The sequence below is a fragment of the Helianthus annuus genome, chromosome 4 (genome assembly GCF_002127325.2).
Source record: "Helianthus annuus cultivar XRQ/B chromosome 4, HanXRQr2.0-SUNRISE, whole genome shotgun sequence".
In the NCBI taxonomy this organism is placed as follows: Eukaryota; Viridiplantae; Streptophyta; class Magnoliopsida; order Asterales; family Asteraceae; genus Helianthus; species Helianthus annuus.
In genome coordinates this window covers 188518701-188529348 of record NC_035436.2, presented here as the reverse complement: position 1 = coordinate 188529348, position 10648 = coordinate 188518701, and the positions used below count along the sequence as shown (strand labels likewise).

Below are 10648 nucleotides of genomic sequence, written 5' to 3'. Positions count from 1 at the left end.
GAAGTGGCACTCCGTGCGCTCACCGAAGATACCATCATATTGTTAAAAATATAGTCGGTTTAAATGTTTTATTTTTGCTATTTATTTTGTTTCCCTCTATATATTCTAACCGTTAGTTTTTGTTTCTTTTTGAGGTTTTGTCGGTTGGGCTTAGAGCCTCTTGCTGGGCTGCTTGTGCTTATGGGCTTGGAGCTGCTTGTATTATTTAAAGAGGTCTCTGCCTCGGGTTCAAACACACCGCCTCACTTAGATCCTTCTCGAATACACTTGTGCTCTTGCCTTCTTTCCCTCACACGTACATTCGTGAGGCTGTTGGCTTTGTTCGGTTTCAATCTTTTGGTTGTTTATGTTCACCAATCAATCTGTGATGACTGGTTGATTTCTTTGTATTGGTCTGGAAAGAAGTTGAATAAAATTGTTCCTGTTGTGTGATTGAATCTGTTCTTGAAGTTCTGACATGGTATCAGAGCTCCAAGGCTGATTTTGGTGCTCTGGTATTCTTCCGCTGCTCTCGCCGTTGTCTGATTCTCCGGTTGGATCGGTCCAAGGACTCCGATTAAAGGTTACTGTGTGGTGGTGGTTTTTTCCCCTGGTCCTGTGGTCCGCTGTATCCTCTCCTGATGCCATTTCATTGTGGTTGCTGCGCCGCTGTTGGGAACACGAAACCCTAGTTTTTGGGGTTTTTTTCTCATCTGGTCGCGTTGAAGAATTTCTCGTTGGTCCCGTTAGGGCAAACCAACAGATCTAATCATCTGTCTTCTGACCAAGTTCTTGTAACCCTAAGTGAAGGTTACAAGACTTGATCTCTTGGAGTTTTGCTAGCACCCGCTGTGAGATTGTTCTATCTCTATACTTTATTTAGTTTTTTGCATCATTGAGTCAGTGTGTCTAGGCATCCCCTGTTTACCGGACTAGTCGGGCCGACACTTGATCGAGTCCTATTTGCTTATTTGTTGCATTTGTCCGTGTCGTTTAGCTCCCTGAATACTGTCTGCGGAGGCACCTTTTGAGTGACGAACCTCTGATCGGACCTCTGTTCAGGCTTCGCTTTGTCCCTGGCCCTTTTTTGCCCCTTTTATTGGCTTCTTGTTGTGGTGTTTCTGTGGCTATCTGTTTTCTATGGGTGTGTGATTATCTGCCATTAATTGTTGCTGTGCCTTTCTGCTTCTTGTAACTGTGCACTAAAATGCCTGATACGGAAAAACAAGGTGAATCTTCTGTCACCATGGTTAGTAAATTGGATGCTAGTGATCCGTTATATCTTCATGCTAGTGACTCTAGTAGTCTCTCAATTGTCAATATTAAACTAAAAGGAACTGAGAATTATGTGGTTTGGTCAAATGCTATGAAATTTGCTTTAACTGCTAAAAATAAGCTAGGGTTTATAAATGGCACCTGCACCAAGTCCACTAAAGATGATGTTTTAGCAAGTCAATGGGATAGGTGTAATTCTGTTGTGCTAACTTGGATTCTCAACTCTGTATCTGAAGAATTATATGTAGGTCAAGTCTACTCTAGTCTTGCTAGTGAAGTCTGGAGTGACTTAAAGGACACCTATGATAGGGTTGATGGGTCGGTTGTGTTTGGGTTATACCAAAAGATTAATTGTGTTAGCCAAAATGGCACTAGTGTCTCTGAATACTATCATAGACTCAACACTATGTGGAAACAATTTGATGCCATGGTTCAATTACCTTCCTGTACTTGTGATGCTTCATCCAAATACAATGAGTTCAGTCAATTGATCAAACTTATGCAGTTCTTAATGGGATTAGATGGCATTTATCAACCTGTTAGAACAAACCTGTTAACTAGGGATCCTTTACCTACTGTTAAAACTGCTTTCTCTGTCATCTCTAGGGAAGAATCTCACAGAGATTCAAATAAATCCTCAAAAACTCCAAATGTTGGTTTTGTTGCCAAGGCAACTCAATATAATGACAACAAAAAACGTTTTAACAAAGGGCCTAATCCCAACTTAAAATGCTCTCACTGCAATAAGGTTGGTCATGTGATTGAAAAGTGCTTTGAACTTCATGGCTATCCTTCAAATTATAGAAATAAACCAAATCAAAACAACTCTCAATGTGTAACACCCCGTGTTTTTGAATGTCAAAGTCCAAGTCAAAGTCCAAGTCAACTTTGACTTCTTTGACTATAATTAGTCTATTTAATGTTTTATTTGTATTATGTGGAGTAAGTGTTGTTAATCAAGAATCGAACTAATCGAATGTTTAATCGACGCAAACGATTTACGACTGTGAATAGTAGGAAGTAACAATGCGATAAAGTTAATCAATCAATAATCAAGCTAATCGAATCATCAATCGAACTCGAGACTTGAACTGTGCGAATTTGGTGTTATATTACTTGTGTGTGTGCCTTATGTGTTACCTGTGCGTGTTTACTTTATGTTTTGTGTGGTGATCAGTCGAATCAATCGAAACTCGAATCGAAACTCGAAACTCAAATCGAATGCAATCGAAATTGAATGGTAACGTAAGGATAGTGTGAAATATGGATGATTGTATGTTAGATATAGTGATTGGGATTAAAAGTAATTTGGATAGGAAACTCCATCATACTCGTACCGTCTTCAATCGAAATCGAAATATCGAAAATCGTCGCGCCGAACACTCGAACCAGGCTGTTGATCGATCAGGCTGTCAGCCGATCGAACAGCCTAGCCGATCGGACGGACTGTCCGATCGAGCAGGCTGTCCGATCGGGATGCCTGGCTGATCGGCCAGCCCTTTCCTCTTTGGGAGCCTATAAATAGGGCTGTCATTGTCATTCTTTCCACTTTTGGAAATTCTCTGACCGACCAGCTCGTGCTTCTCATCTTTTCTCAGATTTCTTCCGATTTCGGTAAGTTTTTATCCTAAATCTTGTACTTTCTTGATCAATACACGCTCCTACACCTTTCTATCTTTCAAATCTTGATTTCTAACCGTGAAATCATCAAGATCTAAGCATTCTAGGATGATGTCATCATGGTGTTCTTCAAGAACATCATGTTTTGGCCTCAATCCACCATGAGTAGCTCGGATCTAACCGATTTCCACATAAACAAACTAAGATCTATCACAGATCTGAACATTTGCTTGGTGTAAAGGATTGAAAGAAGGATTTCCAACTTTCTTTCAACTCTTTTACACTCAATGCCTTTAAACCGATAGAAACGGAGCTTGAGTCAACTCACCAATCATTCTAGTGGAAGAGGGGGTTAAGATTCGGATTCTATCTACGAGGTTCACCGACTTCGGGTTAAATATCGAACTACCGTTCCGAACAGGTCACCGGCCGGACTTGGGTGATTCCTGTCCGAGCAGGGGAAACAAGTAAGAACGAAAGTTCCATGGTTCAGCTCGTTGTCAAACTACCTTGATATAACGTCAAATAATCAAAACAGCCAAGTGTTAGACGAACAGGCCGACCAGGTCAGGATGCTGACCGAACGGACAGCCCAACCGATCGGACATGTCAGCCGATCGACCAGGCCAGCCGATCGGATAGCAAATGGCCCCTCACTTTGACAAATTCATGAAGTATAGTATTGAATGAGGTGATGTCCGATCGAACGAACCGTTTGGTAAACATTATTCATCGGATCATGAGATACTATGCTTCAACCCTTAATCGATTTACAACTCGTAGTAGTACGGAGTGCCACCCGATCGAACATGCTGTTCGATCGATCAGGTGACATCCAGCTGAGGACTCACTTTTGAAGTCCCTAACCGATCGGTTAAGCCGGCCGATCGAACAGGCCGTTCGATCGATCGATCGATCGATCGACCTGAAAGGTAAGGACACTTCAGTGTTCTCAAATACTACAACGAAAACTTCAAAAGGTCAAACCATCATACATAAACACATCCTACTCAAAGGAAGAAACAATCCACTCGAACAGTCCAACCGATCGAGCCTACCGGCCGATCGAACAGGCTGTCCGAACGGACCTTCCAACCGAACGAACAACCCGTTCGATCAAGCCTGCTGTTCGATCGACCAGGCTGTTCGACCCACTTACACTTGTTTCCATTTTACGTGTATTCATCGTTATGCTATCGAACTGTTCAGGCTAACCCTACTCTCAAGCGCTCCCTTCAATCCATCAATCAATCGCTGTGAGTATACTCGATCCCTTTTTGCTTTTAGCACTTTTGGGTGTTATATACGTTACTTATATCAAAACACAATCGATCACACTACTCAATTATTTGAACGCTAACCAATCATGCATGTATTACGTGACTAAATGAATGCTTATTGATTGTGTTTACACGTGGAATGCTGTCTACCTGCCTTAACGACGTAGTACTATAGTTTGGACTCAGCACCCGTTCACACGGGGGTTGTTAAGGACAATTACTTGCATGGATTACGGCGGTAATCATGTATTGCGAACTGTATCTGTCACACCCCCAAAAATCCACACGCGGAGTACCACCGCTTGGAGGCGTGACATGACCAGGATCAAGCCACCATTCATATTGAACATGTGATTAATAAGTAAAAGTAATTGTCATTCAACCACCAATATGAAAGGTGTTTAAAATATAAGTATGTTATCACAGTTTAGCGGAAGCGTATAAATAAAACCCAACATAATAAAGTACGAAATGTCATAAAGTGTGTTAACGAAACATTCACGATCCGTGCCCACAACGACCTGCTCCTCCTTGTGCAAGCTCCATATGTACCTAAGGTCCTGCAAGGCATGCAGCAGAGAGTCAACAACTAGTTGAGCGAGTTCACAGTTAATAGTTCAGTAATAGTAATGGTATAGTAAGCATTGCGTTCGTTCATTAAGTCATGTATCGTATTAGTTCGTATCGCAGCCCTCTGGGCATGTATGTGAAGATTAGGGAAAGTTCTCAAGTATTCTAGACTATGTATATTTGTATCGCGGCCACCCTGGCATGTGTGCGAAGTTTTAGTATATAGTTCGCGGCCTTTCCAAGGCATGTGTGCGAAGATCAGTCATAATATCGCGGCCAACCCCTGGCGTGTGTGCGAAGATCAGTTCAATTAGTATACTAGTCTAGGTCGTATCTCATCATTACCCTTCCTCACCCTGAGGACCAGATCATTAAATTCTATCATCTGAGTAAGTACGAATAAATAATCCAAAACCCATTCCCACCCTGGGAACCCCATGCCTTGGCTGTGCGAACTCACCTTGGTTTGCTCGGTATGCTAAATATGTGCTCACAGTTTATCAATCAAGTCCTAGAGTACGCATGTGTACATGATCAGTTTATATCCAAATTGTTCACGTATAGATATAATCACAGAAGTACTAAACATGTATTCAATATCATACAAGTCATGCATATCACTTAACAGCAGTTAATCTATCCAGTTAACTTCTAACAGAGTTAAGTCAGGTTACTGTGCAAAGTATTCAAGTCGGCGAAACACAGATTGACGAAACATACTCTGTTTCGTCAATCACCCTTTGGCGAAACAAGATTCTATTTCGTCGATAACCCTTGGCGAAACACCCCCCTCTATTTCGTCAACACCCTTGACGAAACACTCTTCTTGTTTCGTCAAGAATTCTATTTCGTCAAGTTTAGATTCGTGAAGATACCAGTTACGTCGCAACTTGTCAGTTACAGAATTATCACAGAAACCCTAATCATGCTAGCAGCCGTTTCATGCCATCATCAAGCTTAATCATACTGCAATCATATATTCATCATCAAACCAAATCATCATATGGAAAATCATCAGGATCTTGGGTACCATTAAATCATACCAACATAACAATATCATGTGTTATCCTTTGGTAATCTAAGCATATACTGACCATTACATGGGGGTATAATCACAGATTCAAAATCATCAATATTCTAGTCTAATCATCAGTAACAACCAATCCGATTTCAATACACACAATTGTAACCGATATGATATATTCTAATATTATCAAACTATCAACCAATCATGAACATAACGTTATATAGCATCAACCCTAATGATTTCAAACAAGAACAGTCATTGATGATATAGAAAAGCAATCACACATAGATAAACACTAACCGCAACGAACAGGGAAGCAACTAGATCGGTTCGAGACTTCGGAGACACTAGGTTTCCGTCAACAGAGAAAGAGAGCCCTAGGGTTTTTCTGATTTTGCTAAAGTGTGGCGGAGGGAGTGGTTCCGTATAACTTATACGCGTATAATGGTCCTGGGCCCTTAATGGGCTTGACGAATCTGATGGGCCGGCGAAACAGGCTTTGTTTCGTCGAGATCAAGTTGGCGAAACAGGCTTTGTTTCGTCGAGATCGGGTCATGGCGAATCACTTGATTCGTCGGGTCATGCATTGAACAGTTTAAGGTTTCACGTAATACAACCAAACACAAACACATGCAAACACAATAAGTTTTATTATAACACAAGGTGTACAGTTACAAGTCAAACAAGTCAAACAACTAACAGTCAAAGTCAACGTGCAATAAATGCGAAAGTGAAAGTCGGAAACTCGAGTTGTCACATTATCCCCAACTTGAAAGAAATTTCGTCCCGAAATTTAGCATGCGGTTACTGAGGAAGCTAGGTAAGTTGTATCGTTCACTGGTTTTCCTGGGGTGTCAACATCATCCCCCCGTTGATTTGGAATTTCGTCCCGAAATTCTGCTGTAGTAGCTTCACCCTCAGTAGTGGTTGCATTGGTTCCGAATAACTGGGGATACTTGAGTTTCATTTGATCTTCACGCTCCCAGGTGAACTCTGGGCCGCGACGGGAGTTCCAACGAACGCGAACAAGAGGGATTCTCGTGTTCTTGAGGACCTTAGCATCCTGGTCCGTGATTTCAACAGGTTCCTCGACGAACTGCAACCGCTCGTCGATAGTGAGCTCCTTCAAGGGAACTATGAGGGTCTCATCTGACAGGCACTTCTTCACATTTGACACGTGAAAGACATTGTGAACTGCACCGAGTTCAGCTGGTAAGTTTAGCTTGTATGCCACTTTGCCAATCTTCTCAATGATCTCAAACGGTCCGACGTACCGCGGATTTAGTTTGCCGCACTTGCCAAAGCAAACCACACCCTTCCAGGGTGAAACTTTAAGTAAAACCCGGTCCCCGACCTGAAATTCCAACGGTTTCCTAGGCTTATCCGCGTAGCTTTTCTGACGGTCGCGAGCTGCCGCCATACGTTGCCGTATCTGCGCAATCTTTTCCGTGGCATCCACTACAATCTCTGGACCCGTGATCTGACTATCCCCCACCTCTGCCCAACAGAGAGGTGACCGGCATTTACGCCCGTACAATGCCTCGAATGGAGCGGCTTGTATGCTGGTGTGATAACTGTTATTGTATGAGAACTCCACCAAAGGGAGATGCTTTTCCCAGCTGTTGCCGAAGTCGATAACGCATGCCCGAAGCATGTCTTCGAGAGTCTGGATCGTTCGCTCAGACTGCCCATCCGTCTGAGGATGATATGCTGTGCTCATGTCTAATTGTGAGCCAAAAGATTTGTGCATCGCTTGCCATAGCTCTGACGTGAATCGTGCATCCCGATCCGAAATGATAGAGGTGGGCACCCCGTGCCTCGAAACAACTTCTTTAAGATAAACGTCTGTGAGAGTGGAGAACTTATCCGTTTCCTTTATAGCCAGGAAGTGTGCAGACTTGGTGAGTCGATCCACGATCACCCATATGGTATCATTCCCACGCTGGGATCTGGGTAGGCCTGTAACAAAATCCATGGAAATTTCTTCCCATTTCCATTGCGGTATCTTGGGTTGCTGAAGTAGGCCCGCTGGTTTCTGATACTCCACTTTGACTTTTGCACATGTCAAACACTTGCCAACGTAAGTCGCGATGTGGCCTTTCATGCCAGGCCACCAGTATGTTGTTTTGAGATCGTGGTACATTTTATCCGACCCTGGATGTACCGAGTAGCGGGACTTATGAGCTTCATCCATCACGAGCTCTCGTAAACCGCCATAAAGTGGGACCCAAATATGCCCCGTTACATAGTAGGCGCCGTCTTCCTTTTGTTCCATTCGTTGCCTTGAGCCGCGTAAGGCTTCAGCCTTGACGTTTTCGGGTTTCAATGCTTCTATCTGAGCAGTTCGTATCTGTGCAGGAATACTGGACTGAATGGTGAGTTGCAAAGCTCGTACCCGCCTAGGTGTGGTATCTTTCCGACTGAGGGCGTCAGCCACAACATTGGCTTTGCCTGGATGGTACTTGATGGCGCATTCGTAATCGTTCAGAAGTTCGACCCATCTTCGTTGACGCATGTTCAAATCCTTTTGCTTAAGGATATGCTCGAGACTCCTGTGATCGGTGTAAATTGTGCACTTGGTACCGTACAGGTAGTGTCGCCATATCTTAAGCGCGAAAACAACAGCTCCCAGCTCTAAATCATGCGTCGTGTAGTTCCGTTCGTGAACCTTGAGTTGACGAGAAGCGTAAGCAATAACTTTATCCCGTTGCATCAATAAACAACCGAGCCCCTGCATCGATGCGTCACAATAGACCACAAAACCTTCCGTGCCCTCTGGCAATGAGAGAATAGGTGCGCTGCAAAGCCTATCCTTCAGATATTGGAAAGCGGTTTCCTTGGAATCTCCCCAACGGTAGGTGAGACCCTTCTGTGTCAGTAGTGTAAGTGGCTGCGCGATCTTTGAAAAGTCTTTAATAAATCGTCTGTAGTACCCCGCCAAACCCAAGAATTGGCGTATTTCCGTTGGTGTACGCGGTGCAGGCCAGTTCCTGATCGAATCTACCTTGGATGGATCAACATGAATCCCATCCTTGTTCACCACGTGGCCTGGAAAGTGGACTTCACGAAGCCAGAAGTCGCATTTAGAAAACTTGGCGTACAATTGCTCCTTTCGAAGAAGTTCCAAAATCAATCGTAGGTGCTGCTCGTGCTCCTCGTGACTCTTGGAGTAAATCAGAATGTCGTCGATGAAGACAATCACAAACTTGTCTAAGTACGGCTTGCACACCCTGTTCATCAGATCCATAAATACGGCAGGCGCGTTCGTTAACCCGAATGGCATAACAAGAAACTCGTAGTGACCGTAGCGAGTTCTGAATGCGGTTTTGGAGACGTCCTCATCCCGGACTCTCAGCTGATGATACCCTGACCTCAGGTCTATCTTGGAGTAGTAACTCGACCCTTGCAACTGGTCGAATAAGTCGTCTATACGCGGAAGAGGATAACGGTTCTTCACCGTCACCTTGTTGAGTTCACGGTAGTCGATGCACATTCTGAACGTACCGTCTTTCTTCTTCACAAATAATACTGGAGCTCCCCAAGGCGAAGAGCTTGGACGAATGAAGCCCTTTTCCAAGAGCTCTTGTAGTTGCTTTGACAGTTCTTCCAGTTCAGTTGGTGCCAAACGATACGGTGCACGGGCTATTGGTGCTGCTCCAGGAGCTAACTCAATCTGGAATTCGACCTGGCGATGAGGCGGTAGTCCAGGTAAATCTTCAGGAAACACCTGAGGAAAGTCGTGTACTACTGGGATATACTCCAATTTCTTTTCCTTCGTTGATGCATCAGTGACAAGTGCCAGAATGTCAGTGTGACCCTTGCGCAAACATTTCTGAGCCTTCAAGAAAGAGATGATGCCAACCACAGCACCACTCTTGTCGCCTTGAACTTCGAGAGGTTCTTGACTAGAACGAGGAATACGAATGATCTTTTCCTTGCATAAAATCTCTGCGTGATGTTGGGATAACCAATCCATACCGATAACGATGTCGAAACTACCCAAAACTATGGGTATAAGATCAATCGAGAAGGTCTGACCAGCTAAAACGATGCTACAACCCTTGACTACATGTGCGGCTTCTACACTTTTACCATTTGCTAACTCTACGACATGTTTGGTGTTTAGAGGTGTTGGTGTACGTTTTAACAATTTACTCATTTTCAAGGACATATAACTTGTATCAGCACCCGAATCAAATAAGACAGTAACATAAATATCGTCGAGAAGAAACTTACCCATAACCACATTGGGATCATTCATTGCGTCACCTCGACCCAGCACAAAAGCACGACCCCGAGCTTCGTTGCCATTGTTGTTGTTGTTTCCCCCGTTGTTGTTGTTCCTGTTGCCCTGGTTGTTGTTGTTGCGATTCTGGTTCTGGTTCAATTGAGGGCAATCACGTTTAAAATGACCTTCTGCCCCACACTGGAAACACCCCCGGTTCCCACGCTGTGGCTGCTGCTGTTGGTTCTGTGGAGCTGGTTGATATTCGCTAATTTACACATATTTTAGTCCCCCGTTTTACCCCTATTTTATGCGTTTTCGGCCGTAAAACCGTCATTCGGATACTTAATTATCTACATTTTTGTTTACATGCCTAAAACAGCATACCAGACAAGATGATAGCAAACACGAGGACTTTCCGGACAAAACGACGAAGCTGTGAACGTTCTGTTGGAAAAACTGACCTGGGCGTGTCGCACGGTCATGCGACCTCATGCACGACGGTGCATATCCGATGATCCTGAATGACCCGGCAGTGAACGGTCGTGCCATATGCGGAACGGTCGTGCGGATCCGACAACCAAACAAGACATCGGAACTGAACGACAAAGGACCAGGCGTGCAACTAGACTTCGGTGAGGAACGACCGTGCCAAGTGAAGAACGCCCGTGC

At 44.0% G+C, this 10648-nt stretch overlaps 1 protein-coding gene across 1 annotated transcript in view; it reads left to right on the top strand.

Moving 5' to 3' along the window:
- Nucleotides 1–1186: 1186 nt before the first annotated feature.
- LOC118491607 overlaps nucleotides 1187–10648 on the top strand; it is an 81693-nt gene continuing 72231 nt past the window's right edge. Inside the window, exon 1 of the mRNA XM_035989504.1 lies at nucleotides 1187–2002. Within this exon, the coding sequence (XP_035845397.1) occupies nucleotides 1187–2002 (816 nt within the window). The remainder of the gene's footprint in view (nucleotides 2003–10648) is intronic.